General features: G+C 31.8%; 1 protein-coding gene across 1 annotated transcript in view; it reads left to right on the forward strand.

The window, feature by feature from the left end:
- The window catches only part of LOC127873006 (galectin-1-like), a 43,108-nt gene extending 27,115 nt beyond the window's left edge, over positions 1–15,993 (forward strand). Inside the window, exon 3 of the mRNA XM_052416543.1 lies at positions 15,726–15,993. Coding sequence (XP_052272503.1) covers positions 15,726–15,978 — 253 coding nt within the window. The 3' untranslated portion in view covers positions 15,979–15,993. The remainder of the gene's footprint in view (positions 1–15,725) is intronic.
- The last annotated feature ends 5,283 nt before the right edge of the window (positions 15,994–21,276 follow it).

Here is a 21,276-nt window from a genome sequence, read left to right on the forward strand (position 1 = left end):
AACAGTTGTTAAAATTAATTTAAAACGTTATAGCATCTGATCAGATGGACGTTAACGTTTAATGTTCATTAACCGTGACGGATCTTGAGCATAATAGTCAAATGAGTCAATATTTTTGTTAAGGACTTTGAAGTCATAGGGCCAGCAGTTTGTGGTTATAGGGTCTTGTCACGTAATTGCGTATTGTTCGCGGAGAACACACAGTAACAACTAAAGTTCATTTCTGTTTTCATCGAGATTTATTTCTGTTAAATAATTTCTAACACAACGCTTCTAATGTTCATGAAGTACAATTTTACAGCGCGGCGGCCTATTGGCCGCTACGTCAAGAAAGCGTGACTTCTCTACTCGATTGTCAAACTTAGGGCCCCTCTTCATACAACGCAGATGCCAATTTATACAATAATGGACAAATAAATTGGGTGACGGCTGTCTGGATGATTGACTTTAACATGAGTTGAATTACCTGATACGGGATGGCTTTATGTGTGACTTATATATCTTGTGCATATATATGCCAATAATTAAGCGAGACCACGTTTGTTTAACTGCATAGTTAAAGTTCACCTGTCATTTAACATGAAAATATCCACAAATTAACAGTGCTGCATGTGCTTACCATAGACATAACTAATTAGTGAACCCAGCCATGGGCAATAACTTGGTGCATTTTTCTCGTCTAATTTGACGATGACATATGATGCCCATTTATGCATTTCTTCATGAAGACAGATATTATGTATTCAGTTACACCGAACAAGGAATATACATGAAATACACCAATTATGCGACACACCTCATTTTCATTAAAGAAAGATTTTATATTTTATGATTTAAAATCTTTAGAAAGATCAAATCCTGAATGACAAGTGTCTTACAATATCATGTATCAATGTTAAATAACGTTGATCGATTGTCCACGTAACACTACAGGCGTTGTTTTACTAGTGACCTCCTGTGCTGTCCATTCGAAGTAGGTATTGCCCGGGTTGAATATGTACCTGTTGCTGTCAAGTAGATGTCTTGGTTTGTTGTTTTCTGTCTATGTTGATTCATGGGTGATGTTATCTACCATTGTTGTCGTGAAGAAGCTCTATCTATCGCCAAGCTGTGTAGGCAAATCGCACGTGGTCGGTTGCACTCATCTGCGTATCAAGGTTCACATCGAGGCTGGATATGTCATCGTGGTTTCTGTTGTTTTTGTCGCTGAACCAGCCGTCATCACGTCGTTGTTTCTGTTGTTGAATCCATCGTAATAGTGTCTCTGGATAGGGTGTTGATGCGTACCGCGTTGCTTATCAATTGTGACGTCTGTTAAAACCTTTGTGATCGCATTGTTGTTTCTGTTGTTGTTGATTGTACTTTTTTTCTTGGTTCCAGCGTCTTCATTTCTCTTGGGACATTAAGATCTTCTATTGGCCATAATGCTCACGAGGTATTAACTATAGCAGTGTTCTCCTTGATGTCTTAGGCCTCGGAAGTATCATTCCAAATGCGTTATCTACGCACGTCAAACAGTTGAACGGCTGCATCTACTCTATAGTGTTTAACGTCACAAGTATTGTGTCCAGTGTTGCGTCACTTGTTGTCCTTCGAAATATTCTGGCGTTGGTATTCTTTTAGCGATAGAACCAGGTATTCATCTTGAGAGTAAACGCCGCGATGTTCCATTCTAATTATGTTGTTTGTTTCTTCTATTCGTTGTGGAAGGCGTTGTCTCGCGAAGTCGCTCTTCTTCGGCGTTGTCTTAAAATCTCGATCTTTTATATGCGTTGTGGTGATACAAGTATCAGTTGTTCAAAATGATGGCAAACATTTATAAATATCCCCTTAGTTATTGTTAAATATCGTCATGACAACTTACTGTGAAATCTTATTCAAAAAATAAATTCTTTGCAACGAAAAAATATTAGTCAACTCCTCAAAACATACTTCGGATAAGTACATGACAGTTTGACATCTGACAACCTATGATTACTATTTCGCCGATTGGTATTTTTTTATTTTACGCACGTGCAGCCAGTAAATTTTTGACAGGCGTGCGCCATTTTATTGCCCTAGAGTATTGGGTAATGACAGACGTACCTGTTCATATCATGATTTCATACACCTCATCTTTACCACTAAAGTTTTGCCGTTGGGCATACATTTATTGACAGGCTTGACCTGTGCACTTGTAAAATTGTGCAAATATGACAAGGCAGACTTTTATATATATGCATTCATAATATAAGAACACGTATCGGTATACTTCAAAATTCAGGTCTTTACTCCTAATCGAACCACTCAAATAATTTTTATGCGACATCGCATCTTCTGTCCATAGCGTAATTTGCTTCGATGGCACAGGGATAAATTCTCTAACACATGAGGACGCTAAGGTTATCACAACCTCGGGCTCGGTATGTCCGAACGCTGATCAGTCAGCCGTGCTCATAAAATATAATTGTAACCCTTAAACAATTATATTAGAAATTTAATGCGTACATATCGTTATATTTTCACTGCGCTATACGCGTCAGATCGCATTAAATTCTTACTTAAAATTACTCAAGACCTTCAATATTACCGATATCCTACATATATTTGCATCAACACAATGACGTATATACATATTTACATAATATTTTTTTGTGTGTGTCTGCCCTATTCATATTCGCAATCAACATTATTTTTCTTATTTCCTATTTTCTTTCTTTTACAATTCGGAAAACTATTTTTAAATTTTCCAATAATTTTATTTATTCGTCCTCTTTAATTTTCTTTATCATTCTAATAAACAAAACCCGCCTTATTTTCTTTATTAAAATAATAAACAAAACTGTCTTAAATAATCTAAATTCCTAAATTCTTAATTCTGCCAATGTAAAATACTAGGTAAATTCTTTGAATACTGTATCATCTCCGAGTTTTTTCTATTATATTAATAAATAAAACCACCGCCAAAGTTTCTTTATTAAAATAATAAACAAAACTATATAAGATATTATTATTTCCTTGTACGTTTTTATTAAATGGAACTTTACAAAAAATACCAACAATTTAAAATGGATTTGTGCGCAAAAAAACGCACGTTCGTATACAATCTTTATTATAAACATACACAATTTATATAAAATTCTTTAAATATTCTCAATGCTTTGTTCGCCTCTAATTTCATTATTTCTATAACTCAGAAAATTCTGTAAATTTAAATTACTTTCTTTTTCATTTATTTTATTCTTAATTTCCCGATATTTTAGAAAAACTACAGATCAATGAAAAACTGTATGATTTTGATACTTGCATAATTTCTTCGTACATGATTAATTATTTCTTTAAACACTTAACTTCGTAAAATTCTTTAAAACAATTCTGAAAAAGTTCGTTGTCATGACGCTTTTGTTTTACGTTTTATTTCTTACTTTATGAAATTTGACATAAACCCCTGTTTGCCATAATTTATGAAAACACTGACCGTTTTCTCCATCTGCGTTTTTTCTCCGTTGGCCCGTGAAAGAAATGGCACTTCAGGTTGATCCTGGCACTGCGCACCATAAAATGTACTGTGTCACGTAATTGCGTATTGTTCGTGGAGAACACACAGTCACAACTAAAGTTCATTTCTGTTTTCATCGAGATTTATTTCTGTTAAATAATTTCTAACACAAAGCTTCTAATGTTCATGAAGTACAATTTTACAGCGCGGCGGCCTATTGGCCGCTACGTCAAGAAAGCGTTGTTACAACCTGAAGTGTAATAACGACCTGAATTGTAATAAACTTTATTACATTATTACAATTGCGTGACAACCTGAATTGTAATAACGCCCGAAAGTGTAATAAACTTTTTTCTTGCTTTAAAATTGCATCTGATCACATTTCCAAACACAGATTATTGCAAAATATAATGCATACATGGATATAATATATATATTAATAGGGTTATACGAATTATGAATAACAAAAAGGTGTTCTCATACAACCTCAATTGTAATAAAGTTATTACATTATTACAATCGCGTGTCGACCTGAATTGTAATAACGCCCGAAAGTGTAATACACTTATTTCTTGGTTTAAAATTGCATCTTATCGCATTTTTAAGCACATATGTTTGCAAAATATAGTGTATATATGTATATAAAAATGTATCTTAATTAGGTAATACGACCTATGAATGACAAAAAATGTGTTCTCATACAAAAACAATTGTAATAAAGTTATTACATTATTACAACTGCTTGTCGACCTGAATTGTAATAACGCCCGAAAGTGTAATAAACTTATCTTTTGGTTTAAAATCGCATCTTATCGCATTTTCAAACACAGAATATAGCAAAATATAATGCATATATGTTTATAAAATATTTATTAATAGGGCAAAACGACCTATGAATGACAAAAAAGGTGTTCTCATACAACCTCAATTGTAATAAAGTTATTACATTATTACAATCGCGTGTCGACCTGAATTGTAATAACAACCGAAAGTGTACTAAACTTTTTTCTTGGTTTAAAATTGCATCTGATCGCATTTCCAAACACAGATTATTTCCAAATATAATTCATACGTGGATATAATATACATATTAATAGGGCAATACGACCTATGAAAGACAAAAAGGTGTTCTCATACAACCTCAATTGCAATAAAGTTATAACATTATTACAATCTCGTGTCGACCTGAATTGTTATAACAGCCCGAAAGTGTAATAAACTTATTTCTTGGTTTAAAATTGCATCTTATCGCATTTTTAAGCACATATGTTTGCAAAATACAGTGTATATATGTATATAAAAATGTATCTTAATTAGGTAATACGACCTATGAATGACAAAAAATGTGTTCTCATACAAAACCAATTGTAATAAAGTTATTACATTATTACAACTGCTTGTCGACCTGAATTGTAATAACGCCCGAAAGTGTAATAAACTTATCTTTTGGTTTAAAATCGCATCTTATCGCATTTTCAAACACAGATTATTGCAAAATATAATGCATATATGTATATAAAATATTCATTAATAGGGCAATACGACCTATGAATGACAAAAAAGGTGTTCTCATACAACCTCAATTGTAATAAAGTTATTACATTATTACAATTGCGTGACAACCTGAATTGTAATAACGCCCGAATGTGTAATAAACTTTTTTTTTGGTTTAAAATTGCATCTGTTCGCATTTCCAAACACAGATTATTTCAAAATATAATGCATACGTGGATATAATATATATATTAATAGGACAATACGACCTATGAATGACAAAACGGTGTTCTCATACAACCTCAATTGTAATAAAGTTATAACATTATTACAATCGCGTGTCGACCTGAATTGTTATAACAGCCCGAAAGTGTAATAAACTTATTTCTTGGGTTAAAAGTGCATCTTATCGCATTTTCAAGCACCTATGTTTGCAAAATATAGTGTATACATGTATATGAAAATGTATCTTTATAAGTTTATACGACCTATGAATGACAAAAAATGTGTTCTCATGCAAACTCAATTGTAATAAAGTTATAACTTTATTACAATTGCTTGTCGACCTGAATTGTAAAAACGCCCGGAAGTTTAATAAACTTATTTCTTGGTTTAAAATTGCATCTGGTCGCATTTTCAAACACAGATTATTGTCAAATATCATGCACACATGTATATAAAATATATATTAATAGGGCAATACGACCTATGAAAGACAAAAAAGGTGTTCTCATACAACCTCAATTGTAATAAAGTTATTACATTATTACAATTGCGTGACAACCTGAATTGTAATAACAACCGAAAGTGTAATAAACTTTTTTCTTGGTTTAAAATTGCATCTGATCGCATTTCCAAACACAGATTATTTCCAAATATAATGCATACGTGGATATAATATACATATTAATAGGGCAATACGACCTATGAATGACAAAAAGGTGTTCTCATACAACCTCAATTGCAATAAAGTTATAACATTATTACAATCTCGTGTCGACCTGAATTGTTATAACAGCCCGAAAGTGTAATAAACTTATTTCTTGGTTTAAAAGTGCATCTGATTTTATTTCCAAACACAGATTGTTGCAAAATATAATGCATACATGGATATAAAATATATATTAATAGGGCAATACGAACTATGAATGACAAAAAGGTGTTCTCATACAACCTCAATTGTTATAAAGTTATTACATTATTACAATCACGTGACAACCTGAATTGTAATAGAGCCCGAAAGTGAAATAAACTTTTTTCTTGGTTTAAAACTGCATCTGATCGCATTTCCAAACACAGATTGTTGCAAAATATAATGCATACATGGATATAAAATATATATTAATAGGACAATACGACCTATGAATGACAAAAAGGGGTTCTCATACAACCTCAATTGTAATAAAGTTATAACATTATTACAATCGCTTGACAACCTGAATTGTAATAACGCCCGAAAGCGAAATAAAAAAAAATCTTGGTTTAAAATTGCATCTTGTCGCATTTTAAAACACAGATTATTTCCAAATATAATGCAAACATGGATATAACATATATATTATTAGGGCAATACGAACTATGAATGACAAAAAGGTGTTCTCATACAAACTCAATTGTAATAAAGTTATTACATTATTACAATCGCGCGTCGACCTGAATTGTAATAACGCCCGAAAGTGTAATACACTTATTTCTTGGTTTAAAAAGTGCATCTTATCGCATTTTCAAGCACATATTTTTGCAAAATATATTGTATACATGTATATGAAAATGTATCTTTATAAGGTAATACTACCTATGAATGACAAAAAATGTGTTCTCGTGCAAACTCAATTGTAATAACGTTATAACATTATTACAATTGATTGTCGACCTGAATTGTAATAACGCCCGAAAGTTTAATAAACTTATTTCTTGGTTTAAAATTGCATATTATCGCATTTTCAAACACAGATTATTGTCAAATATAATGCATACATGTATATAAAATATATATTAATAGGGCAATACGACCTATGCATGATAAAAAAGGTGTTCTCATACAACCTTAATTGTAATAAAGTTATTACATTATTACAACTGCTTGTCGACCTGAATTGTAATAACGCCCGAAAGTGTAATAAACTTATTTCTTAATTTAAAATTGCATCTGATCGCATTTTCAAACACAAATTATTGCAAAATATAGTGTATACATGTATATAAAACATGTTTATTTATAAGGTTATACTACCTATAATGACAAAAAAGGTGTTCACATACAAACTCAATTGTAATAAAGTTATTACATTATAACAATTACTTGTGGACCTGAATTGTTATAACGACCGAAAGTGTAATAAACTTATTTCTTGGTGTAAAATTGCATCTTATCGCATTTTCAAACACATATTATTGCGAAATATAGTGTATACATGTATGTAAAAGTGTATCTTAATAAGGTAATACTACCTATGAATGACAACAAAGGTGTTCTCATACAAACTCAATTGTAATAAAGTTATTACATTATTACAATCGCGTGTCGCCCTGAATTGTAATAACGCCCGAAAGTGTAATAAACTTATTTCTTGGTTTAAAGTGATATAAGATGCATTTTTCACTGTTGAATTGAGCTGAAAAGAATTACTGGTCAAAAGAGTTATTTTAAATGTTGTAACTCACCCGATACGACTCGAGTTGTTCTGTTCAACAGGCCTTAGGTTAACAGAACAGAACAGAACAGAACATATTTTATTCACGTAAACTTTACAGTTTTTTGTGTTATATATATATGCATACATATAATAATTAATACAACAAGATTATACAGTGAAGTATGGGTCATTATTTAACAAATCTATTTAACAGGATGAACTTATATACAACAATATTCATGCTTATTTGGTACAATGATTAATTTCATATGGTAATAAATATGTATTGTTGGAACGAAAATAGCTTATAATCAAATAACTAGCTGTTATTGTAATGTATTCTTTCAATAAATAGTCTTGAGTCTTGTATACAATGACCAGTGTTATAAATCCGTCAATGCTACGTTGCGAATTTTAAAAGCTTCAGATATATATTTACTTAACATAAACAATTCTGATTTGTTGTTTGTATTAAACAGTTGTATCAACTTAAACATACTAGGTCTATTTCTATAATAATGTTTTAAATAAATTGGTCTTAAATGAGCATATGCTGTACATTTAAACATCAAATGAAATTCGTCCTCGATCTCATTGGTAGAGCAGATTTGACAAATACGTAAATGTCTATCTAATTTTTCGTATCTACCAGTGTGTATTCTCAAGTTATGGGAACGTAAATACAACTCTGAGATCTCTCGACACAATGAGATCTAGATAAGATTCAAATCCATGTGACATTTTAAGTGTTTTATACAAAGTTAAAACTCCACTATCTGTAACATTTTCTTGCCATTGTTGCAAATATTCATCAATTAGCCTTTGCCGAAATGTACAAATAAACTGGTTAGTATTTATAGGTATGTCACTACACCAAACATAGTAAAAACCGTAACGTGTAAGAAGGTTCTTAACTTTACTAAACCAATTCGTTCTATTTATACTAACATCGCACAAAGCATCTTTAACAACTGACTTGGTAATAATGTTATCACTTTCTTTTAACTTTAACCAGTATTTTATAAAACGTACATATCGGTTTATATACAATGGGTATCTACCCAGTTCACCGTATACAGCTACATTAGCTGTAGATTGTCTAACACCAAGCGTAGCTTTGCAAAATTTTAAATGCAGCCTTTCTAACTGTGATGATTTGGTAAACCCCCATACTTCACACCCATACGTAATAATAGGAGAAACAAAAGCATCAAATAACTGCAGTGCTACTCTTGGTTTACATTCGTATTTTTTCAGATTTGACAATAAATTATTCAATGCTTTTAAGCCTTTACCATATAACGTCTGAGAATTAAGATTAAAATTACCCGTGTAGTTTAATGTAACACCTAAATAGTTAAAGTCATTAACAACATCCAAGTATTCATCAGCATATATCCATTTTTCATTATGTTTTAAACCACCTCGTTTGCGAAATACTACAACTTTTGTCTTCGCAGTGTTCACTTCTAATCCCCATGTTTCACAGTAGTTATGCAAATGATCTATTGACAATTGTAAATCTTCTGGGGTTTCACCAATAACAACCATATCATCTGCGAATAACAAAAGAATCAAACACATATCCTGTATAACTATACTTTTGCTATTTCTATTTTGCAAATACATTTCTATATCTTCTACGAAAAGAGAAAACAAGATCGGGGAGATTATCTCCCCTTGCCTCAAGCCAACTGCTATATTAAAGTAATCAGAATAGTTTTCGCAATGTCTAACACATGACTTAACAGATTGATACATGCTGCGTATTATACGCAACACTTTACCATCCACGTTAGCTTTATACAATTTTGACCATAGGGCATTGAGATAAATCGAATCAAAACAACGCTTCATGTCCACGAAACAGCAATACAAACGTTTATTCGAATTAACATAATTTTCAATAATTGAGTGCAGTACAAATACTGCGTCTACTGTCGATCTACCCTTTCTGAATCCAAATTGTGCATCTGAAATGGTGTTATTTTCTTCGCACCATTTAGATATACGTTGGTTTAGTACACATGTAAACAACTTAGCAAAATTACTTAATAGTGTTATACCTCTATAATTTTTTATATCAGACTTGTCGCCCTTTTTATGTAACGGAACAATAATACCCTTGGTCCATGCAATTGGGAAATTTCCCGTGTTCAAAATAAAATTGAATATTACTGTAATATGACCAGCTAAAATATCACAAGCTTCTATGAAATATTCATTTAATAATTTATCTGTACCTGGCGATTTCCTTGTTTTAATTAATTTAATAGCTTTACAAACTTCGTCATATGTGATTGAATTATCTAGCTCTCCAAATGTATTCGAAAAATCATTAAAATCGTAATTACTATTAAAATCCTCAGCTTCAACATTTGAAGCCTGGTTTATATCAGCAAACATTTGTTCAAAATGGTTCTTGAAATCTTCAAGATGTATATTACTATCGTTATTATTTGTTTTTTGTGACCGAAAATATTTCCAAAAATCTTTTGGTCTACTATGTTTCAAATTTTCAAATTCCTTACAACGTTTGAATTTAAAAGCTCTAAGTTTTTTTTAAAACAATGGTTTTATACAGACATTTTAATCTACATAGTTCAACTCTATCTATATCACTATGCGAATTATTATACACATATAGGGCATTTTTATACAAAAGCTTAGCCTCTCTACAGTCATGGTCGAACCATTTATCTGAGTCAGATATGACACATTTTTGAAACTGTTGGTACTTTACAGTGTGCTTAACGAATAATGGATCTGCCACCTCACGTACAATTTCCGTAAACCTATTTACCATATAATCAGCCTTATTATCGCAGTGTTCATCAGCATTATCAACTACATTGTCAAAATCTGCCATTTTACTTATCAGTCCCTCGCGAAACGTATTTTTTTCTTCATCACTCCACTTTAAACGTTCAATTGTATAAGGATCTTCTTTAACAACATGCCTATTACAAACAATATCAAATGACAATGGGGCATGATCACTGAAGTTCATGAAGTCATTAACAGAGAAATTTTGAACAACCTTAAAACTAGTCTCACTAAGAATTAAGTAGTCGATCACGCTAGATCCATTCCTATTAAAACATGTATATTTACCTAGTCCAAAGTCTGATCCTAATCGGCCATTTGCAATCCTTAAACCGGTACCTTTACACATATCTAACAACTTATTCCCGTAAGAGTTATTACCGCTGTCCATCGAATATCTTTGTAATGGGGTGTCAATTATATAGTCTTCAGAATCAATATCAGGTATATATAAATCACAAATGATACCGTCTGATTTACAAGCAGTTCTAGCATTAAAATCTCCAGCTATCATGACTATGCCTAATGATTGATAATGGTTAATATCCTCTTCAAGAATCGTAAATAAGTCTGCATCAAACAAATTAGCAATAGGTGAATTGTCACTCCACATATAAACTGCAGAAACATATATGTCGTTGTCATTATTAAAGAAGTGCTTATCCAACTTAAACCATATAATTGTGTCATGTGTATTTTTTACAATCGATATTCCGTCCTTGATGCTATCACGCACATAAATTACAATTCCACCACTGTTTCGTTTAGCATTCCTGTGTCTATATTTTCTATACAAATTATGACAGTGATATCCTGAAAGATCGATTTTGCTATTTTTACCAGTCCAAGCTTCAGTTAAAACTATTACATCATACTTTGTTATAAATGAAATAAAATGTTAACGGAATTACGTTGTACGGACAGGCAATGGTATTACCATCATACCATTTGGAATGGGGTAAGAGGCTAACGCCATAACATTTCGATAGATTACCTTGCTGAAAGTTCTATAACTAAACAGAAGAAAAACGGAATAGGCTACGGTATCGCGATCTTCTCGATTATTTATTAAAATAATAATGCAAGAAAATGCATATTTAGGTCTTGAACTCAATAAAGAATTTAAATATTGGTTATAAATATTTATTTTATTTAAGGAATTCGGAACATTTTGAGATTGAATATAATAAATACTGAATTGAATCTTGTTGCCGCGTGGTTTATTTGTCATTCATGACAAATGTACGATAGATTAATAATTTTGAAAACACTAGGGATTCGTTTGTTTTCATTTATTCATTTATTCATTTATCTATTTATCTATTTATTAATTTATGTATCCATTCATCCGTCCGTCCGTTTGTTCGCTCGTTCGTTCGTGCGTTCGTTTGTGAGTTTGTGCGTTTGTTCATTGATTTGTTTGTTCGTTCTTCGGTTTGTTCTTTTCGTTCGCTCGTTCGTTCTTTCGCTCATTCGTTCTTTTGTTAGTTTGTTCGTTCGTTCGTTCGTTTGTTCGTTTGTTTGTTTGTTCGTTCGTTCATTCATTTATTTATTCATTTATTCAGTCCGTCCGTCCGTTCGTTTTTTTGTTCGTTCGTGCGTTTTTGTGCGTTCGTGCATTTGTTCATTGGTTCGTTCGTTCGTTCGCACGTTCTTTCTTTCTTTCTTTCTTTCATTCATTAATTCATTTATTCATTTATTCATTTATTCATTTATTCATTTATTCATTTATTCATTTATTCATTTATTCATTTATTCATTTATTCATTTATTCATTTATACATTTACTCATTTATTCATTTATTCATTGATTTTTTTATTCATTTTTTGCATTTATTAATTAATTTATTTATTCACTAACCCATTCACTCATTCATTCATTCACTCATTCATTTTTATTTATTTAATGATTTATGTTTTTAATTATTTATTATTTGTTTGTTCGTTTGCCCGTCCGTTTTTTGTCCTTTGGTTTGTTCGTTGGTTCATTCGTTGGTTGGTTCGTTACTTCGTTCGTTCCTTCGTTCGTTATTTAATAATTTTATTTGGTTCTAAGGCCTTTAGACTATCATCATCATCATCATGATCATCGTCCTCATGATCTTCATCATCATCATCATCATAATCATCATCATCATCTTCATCATCATCATCATCACCATCATCATCTTCATCATCATCATCATCAGCAGCAGCAGCATCATCATCATTATGATCGTCATCATCATCAGCAGCATCATCATCATCATCATTTTTATTTTTTTATTTTAATTTCTTATTTTATGTTTGATATATTTTTTATGATTATTTGTACTTTATATTATATAATATGCATATTATGTTAATGCTGCCACGATAAAACAATGATTAAATAAATGATGGACGAAGGTTAAAAATTGATCGTTTCGTAGCAGCAGGAGGGGGGTCTTGGGTACTTTATGACATCTCGTGTTAACAGGGTTTTTGATGTGGGTGTGTCATGCTACAATTTCCTGTTAATCGGACCCGAAATATGATTAGGCCGCTTTTAATAGTGGTGATAACCGTTATTTCTATTGTTACGCAATACGAAAATTCGAAAACAAATGTCACGGCTTATTTTTCTGACCCTTTCTATGTTGCAATTTATATAAAAAAAGTATATAAATTAACTCAGGTGTGGCTGTCTTTATTTTTAAGATATGAAATTACATTAATTGTTAAAAAAGTTGTTAACATACCTTAACTACGATAATGGAAGCGATAAATAATTTTTTGTAAAGACGCAGTTGTCTTTCCACACATTTTAATCATACATTTATGACTTCTTGCGTTTTCTTAATGAAAAATATAACCACAATACTTTACGACAGAAAATTTAAGTCAGACTAAGTTATGAGGGGAACCGGCCGATCTCTGATCTGTGTGTGATAACCTGACGCTCAAAAGGATAAGAAAGGGATCACCGCAGCGGGTTGCTAATACACAGTGCAGACTTCCGCTGTTTTATTGGGGGTATTGTTTATACAGCATATGCAAAATAGCATGGATTCCAATTTTGAAATAAACATCTGAAAATAGCGCCGTTGACTTTTAAATTGAAGAGTATAGACGACATCAAAGTCGAAGAATTGATTTTCTGGAAGAAACAAAGAACACCGCGAGTTAAATGAGGACGACAAATACAATTAAATAAATAATAAAACAATTAATTCGCATAGCATGGAGGCAGTATATGTCTTACTTAAAGGTGAACAGATAAGTTCAGACTAAAAACCGTATACAGGAATATAATATAATTGCGTCTCTGTCGCATTAGATATTTCGCTAGCGAATATTTATTTCACATGCAGTATGTGCTGTAAATTAGAAACCGAATTTGCGCGTAAATTACTTAGTTCTTTCATAACGTGCCTTGAAATATGTTCTCGTCTTTGACAGTTAAAACTTGTATTTAACTGTGAAAAGCACCAATATTACTTCACAAATGATATTTCCCTGAAGACTTCTACATAAGAACAAGTTTTGAATGTACACACAAGAACATAGACATACATTATGGCAAATAATTGTATCAATTTAATACTTTTAAGCATCTTAATGAATGACCGGGATGGCTTTATCGCGCTTCTATTAAATATATACTTTTTAGTTATTGACGGTATTTCAATTTGGAACGTTTTTTATACTAACATTTTCTTGTGTAGTATTTTTTTACACACATATATTTATAAAGAAAAGAATTGCATTTAATCAATTAATAAAGGTTTAAAGTTCAAAACAAAATTAATTACTAAATTAATAAATAAAGGAATGAACGAACCAATGAACAAACGCATGAACGCACAAGCGCACAAACGAACGAACTAACAAACGTACGGTGGACTGAATGAATAAATAAATAAATGAAGGAATGAGTGAGTGAGTGAGTGAGTAAGTGAGTGAGTCAGTGTTTGAGTGAGTTAGTGAGTGAGTGAATGAATGAATTAACTATTACAAACAAACAAACAAACAAACAAACAAACAAACAACAAACAAACAAACAAACAAACAAACAAACAAACAAACAAACAAACAAACAAACAAACAAACAAACAAACAAACAAACAAACAAACAAACAAACAAACAAACAAACAAACAAACAAACAAACAAACAAACAAACAAACAAACAAACAACAACAAACAAACAAACAAACAAACAAACAAACAAACAAACAAACAAACAAACAAACAAACAAACAAACAAACAAACAAACAAACAAACAAACAAACAAACAAACAACAAACAAACAAACAAACAAACAAACAAACAAACAACAAACAAACAAACAAACAAACAAACAAACAAACAAACAAACAAACAAACAAACAAACAAACAAACAAACAAACAAACAAACAAACAAACAAACAAACAAACAAACAAACAAACAAACAAACAAACAAACAAACAAACAAACAAACAAACATATTTCATAATTGTTGTTTAACTGTTTATTTAATGGTTTACAATTGAAATATAACACTTGCCGGTTTTTATACATGTATTTTCAAAATCAAGTTCGATCTCTTTACTCAAAGCAATACTGTGAGGATGTTGGTTCTTAGAGTGACAGGATTTAAAAACAAAGTTTTGACAGCGTAATACATGCTAAACGAAGGAGATAAATGATTTCCATATCTGTTGTGGCAGATACAAACAACACTATCTTTAACCTAAACTTTCATAATTAATGCTTAAGTTATAACTGATATAATATCTGGGGCGTTTTATGTTTTTTTGAAAGCAGCTCTTTGTTTTAATTAAAGTAAATTTTCCGTTCCAGTAAAAATATAGTTTCCAGCAAATTTGAAACGGACAAAACAGAGGGTCCTGGATGCATCTATTATTTAAAGGACATATCGACGTCTAATATGCTTTTATAATTTCTCAAATACTTTAAAAGCGACGCCACATGGATCAATTGGCCTGATCGCTTTCTTTCTTACGGTCTATATTGTTTCGATTTACAGGAAGTTCCGTTCGTGCACTTCATGGACACTGAGTCGATCCAGGAGATCACAATCAAGGGGAGAGCACCACGCGGCGCATCCAGGTAGTGCACGTTAAAAATTTAAATACAAATGTGTACGTGTGTTAAAACGAGAAAAAATCCGACGCTCAAAGCCCATGCAATGAAAAGAAATTGTTTTAAAGGAAGTCACCGATAACTTATAATATAATATGTACATCATTTAACTATTATTTATGTAACGAACTCATCAACCCACTGGTTACTATTATTTAATGTTTTCTACATTAACCGTTGCAGATTCTCCGTATACCTTCAACGCGGGGCGGAAGCAGAACCGCACGAGATTGCGTTCGTGTTCGATGCGCGGTTTAACTTCGGCGCGGACCACAACAAAATAGTGACCAACTCTAAGAAAGGGGGTGCCTGGGGGAAGGAGGAACACAAACATGTTCAATTCCAATTTCTTCACAACCAGGATTTCAAAATTGAAATCACGGTGGATGATGGCTCTTTTAAAGTAAGACAACCTCGGTTTGTCGTTTTATCTTGAAGCGAAAAACTCTACATTTGTAAAATACAAATGAATTTCCATGAACATAAGCTATAATAGTCAAAACATGATTTGTTTTTCATTACTAAATACTTTGTAAGTGATGGTCAACTGCAAATATATAATGTTGAATTTTCAAAACTCTCGATCTAATACGTCATATAATAGTCTTTAAACGTTCCATTCTTTTGTAGACAGATTTGTGATATGTTCATTTGTTTTGAAAACGCACACACATATACTTGTCTAATCTATATTATAGTATTTGCGTCAGTGAAATTAATATCATTTTTAATAAATTTTAACAAAATTCCGAAAAAGATGTCTTGAAAACATCCATCAGCATGGCATAACAAACAACAAACGTTTACCCTAACGTTTAAACCATTTAATTAATTACCGGTCAGTAAGTAACTTTAGATTCTCTCCGTCACAGATGAAGGTCAACGGTAAATTTCTCCTGGAGTATGAACAAACGCTGCAAATGAAAACAATCAACTGCATTCGGATTCAGAATGACATCATCATTCATTGAGTCGAGCTTGGGTAGATCATACCATAATTTCGTGGTTCAAAATGGCGACCTATTAAGAAGATCTTTGCGTGTTTACAATTAAACGTTCCCATCTTTAAACTTGATCCTCAAAATTTTAATAAATAGTTTAACAAAAAAAGAACAGTGATTGAAACATGTAAGACCTATTAATAAAATAATTAAACAGAATAGGCAAGAAAAACCGACTATGTGTCGTTTATAAGCAACCAGCTTTAGTGCTTCTTATCATACATGCGTAATCTTGATTGTCCATACTTCAATTTGAAAATCTATATTTGTATGTGACCTGCAGTAGAAAATTACCATAACATCAGTATGTTGAAAACATAAATACATACACCGGCGTTATGAAAGATAAAATTAATAATCTTGTGGTATCATACATCAAATGTTGTTTGTACTTCAATTTAAATGACCAAGTGCCCGCTGAAACACAGGTACTAGAAATAATTTTTGTCCTATATAAAATATATGGATATATATATGTGACGTCGTCAGCAGAAATCCGTGCAAACGCGGTCGACGTTATTTTGAGCTACGCGTGATTGAAGCGTGGCGTTCTAAAAATGGAAATACAATTATAATTATATTATGAAAATAACTATTGAAACTTGAGATGTATGCACGTTTTCGAAGAATGAAATGCCCTCGAGCTCTGATCGACAATGTACACTTATAATTTTTTAATTGGTTGGAAGTAACCGTTGCTTTGTTGAGCGACCTCTACTAAAAGGTTACGCATACGGAATTAATTTCCTTCTATATTACATATAAAAATAGTTGAAGTTCGATTTCATCTTTTACCATGATCAAGCGATAAGTCACTATATCATAATACATCATTGGAAAGATGAATGCATAATCTTTTGAAAAAATGCATGTCATTAAATTCTATACGTCGTAACTCAAAATATTTACCTTTTTGGCACACCGGTTTTGATACCTGTGGAAAGTAGAACACAAAAATGGCTTTTTTTTCTTATTGCTTACATATATACCTTCAATTTTACACCAAAACACACCATTTTCAATGTATTTTATAAATCCTAGGCAGCATGCGATGAACAATGTTTGCTTAATATCAAGTTGACTGCAACTAACCCTAACCCTGCAAACAGGATGTGGCCTATAAGAGAAACCCAACCCCTTCAAATTTGATAAAGTCACTTTTCCAATAGGTATAATCTGTTTTGAGAAAGATCACAAAGTTCCCATACAATGACACACATATTTTTTCATAAAAGTTGCCGTTGAAAGCGTCATGTAGATTAAACTAAAATGTGACTCCTAGAGATTAAACAAGTTTTCACTAAAGCCTTATCAGAAAAACTGCCACACCCACTAGTAGCCATGTTTTTCAACGGACCGGAACCATTTTCGAACTCGGACGACATATGATCATAATACATGTTCTGAGTAAATTTCATCATGATGGGATCAAAAATGTGACTTCTAGAGTTCTAACAATGTTTCACTATAGCTGTATAAGGCAAACTGCCCGCCCCTTGGTTTCCGTGTTTTTAGCCCAGAACCATTTTCAAACCCAACAGAGATACTATAAGAACAAATGTTTATACAAAATTTCACTAACATTGGAAAAAAATTGGCTTCTAGAGTGTAAACAAGCTTTTTCTTTAATTTGACCCAGTGACCTATTTTTTGACCTCACATGACCCATCGTTGAATTCGGCCGAGACATCATTGAGACAAATCTTTTGACCAAGTTTCATGAATATTGGAAATAAAGGTTGCCTCTAGAGTGTTAACAGGATAAATTGACGATGGATAAGGCACAAGGAACGACGGACTAAAGACAAATTAAATGCTCACCATGAGCATATTGTGCTTTCATGAGCTAAAAACAAGTGGCTGTGTTTATACAAAACAAATATTATATATATTAGTAACAATCATCAAGCCAATAATTTAACGGAGTATTAATTATTTTTAAAATAACTGTTTGTTTCCATATATAGTTGTTTTTTGTATGACTTTAGACAAATTTATAAGTGCACCATTATAATAGCTTATCAAGTAGATGTCAGTCTGTCTGTAAGTCAGTCGTTTGTCCCTCCCTCTTTCCAATCACCCATCCATCCGAAACCCACCCAAATATATCCATCCATCCAACCGTCCTATACCACCCCCATCCACCCACCCATCCCTTTCCTAACGACACATTTTATCCCGTTTTCATGATGTTAATGATTTATCATAAATTCAAATGAATCTCAAAGCCCCAATCAACAAATGACTAAGGCACTACATGAACAGACATGATGCCCAAACTGTGATTATATTCTTTCTTTATCATTATATTTTGAAGTTACAGACAATGATTTAATGAACTAGTGGTTAAAATGACTAGATATTAGCATTACAATATGTTTACTGACTGGTGAAAATGTGTGAAAAATTAATAGCAAAATTACATGAAATTCATGTATACCCATTGGTTATTTTGATTAGCAAACATCAATTACTTTTAACTATGTTTTATAACTGACCATGTAAAATATATTGTAATTATTTATGGCATCATGTTGACAAAGAATGTTCATATTAGAGCACATAAAAAAGGGTAATCACGAACACAGGAATCAGGTAACTTAAATACACCCAGGCTAATATGAGTCCTTCAAACGAGGCTTTATCACATTTAAAAACTCGGGCTTCACACAATCAACAGTCAAACAGGTTGAGTTTTCACCTTCCCATGACTTATCATCGTTATGTCGTAAAATGTGCATCATGGAAAGAAAAACATGATCTTTGCCCACGATAACGACATAATGATCTTTGGACAATAGACCATGTTTGATCTGCGTCAAAACTAGTCTCAAGATAAGTCTACCTGCAAAACAAGATAACGAGTATCAGCGTAAGATTACTAAAGCGACTGCGTGTCAATCAAATTATTTGCTGAATTGATGTTTCATGCCCAAGATGGAAACAAAGAGTTATTGAACACGGATATAAAATTAATAAGCAAACACAACATGGACACTTGAACAAGATAGCTAAGTTGATAATATATCATGGACTCGTATTTGGAAACACCTGCAAGATAAATTTTATCATGAATCCCCATGAAGCAAACAATCTCATGAAATTGTAGTACATCGATGTGCAATGGTATAACTATGCTGTATTTTTCTTAAGATTTCGTCTTTTGCAGAGAACATGCAGAGGAAGGGGTTATGCATTCGTTTTTAAGATTGAAGTATTTGTTCCGAGATATATGTTATACAGTGCTATAAAGAAAATTAAAAACTAAAGTGACTCATGTCGCCCACCGAAGAAAAAAACAATGTGCGTTGCTATTGTTTCGTATAAAAAAGTTTTGCCTTTTGCTTTCTGATCAATTAATGTTGTTTTTCGCGCAGATTTCACACAAACCAATATAATCCATCAGGATATTACCGGCTATAGTTGTACATGCAGCGCAAAATATGATTCGCTGCCGGGCGATAACAAACGTCTACGATGAACAATAGGGTGGTTCCGTAACTGGCGGACTTGTTAAAACTGGCTTTGTCAATTTTCATTTACAGCCTATTATGTTTAATCCACGATTCGCCTCATGCCCCCATTTAAAGAAACTAAAATGATTTATATCGATCTTTGAAATGGCATAGGAATTAAAGATTTCAAATGTCAAGCAGTCTGGAGCCGAATTCAAGCACTTTCTAAGCATGTTTTCATGCTATGGTCAAAATAAGCATTTTTATGCACTCCAGATCTTGTTCAGTATTTTTCAAGGAAAATCTTTATTTTCAAGCACTTTTTAAGTTTGAAAATTGTTGGATCCTGTTTGTCAAAAAGTCTTAGATTATTTGTTTTGATTACCAAATTATATGTTATTGTTTACCATATAAACTGTTCATTGGTGAACTTTTCATGTCTTGAAACATGTTTTATAAAGTTTGTCAAAACATATAGCAATATAAATAAACCACTGATCATGTTTGTTCATTTATTATGACAGGCGGTAATATATACATTTTGTTGATGTAGCTCATCATACACATGATTGTGAAACCCATTAATATGTAAAATAAGGTTGCTATGGAAACATTATTTTGGCATTTAATTCTTTGTTGATCTAATAAATTCGATTTATATGTTATTATGTTTATTTTAACTGATGTATAGAAGTTACCTTTTAATGCCTTAAAAATAATACATGTTCATCTTTGTTTGTTCTGAATTAAAAGTACATGTTGTTATTATTTGTGTTTATTTATGGAGGTTTTACTATGTGGGTTTCGTAAACAAATTGTAGTTAAATGTTTTGTCAATTAATGTTGTTCTGTTTCATGTTTGATATGTATGCGAAAGAATTTACTAATAAAATTAGGTGTTTTTGCTGTTCAAAACAGTAAAAATCGATATTTTATCTATTTGTTGCCTTGGTAACCATGGTTACCATCAGCAAAATGCCTGTACATTAACTTGTTTACCAGCATATATGTATTGCGCTTTTAAATTTTATGTATGATGTTTACGTTGGGCAAAGTATTTAATGGATTGAAATAAATAAACTGTAAAATATGTGGATCTTTTCTTAAAAAAGGACATGTTGCACTATAACTCAACCTATTTTCTTAGATTCTTTTTGTTACTATGTATTAAATAAATTATGTTGAAATAAAGATCATTGACTGTAAGCAGTTTTATCATATATTTGACAAAAACGTAAATATTAAGTTTTTTTTCCTGATATTTAGACAATTTTAATG

This window comes from Dreissena polymorpha, chromosome 3 (assembly GCF_020536995.1).
Source record: "Dreissena polymorpha isolate Duluth1 chromosome 3, UMN_Dpol_1.0, whole genome shotgun sequence".
NCBI lineage: Eukaryota > Metazoa > Mollusca > Bivalvia > Myida > Dreissenidae > Dreissena > Dreissena polymorpha.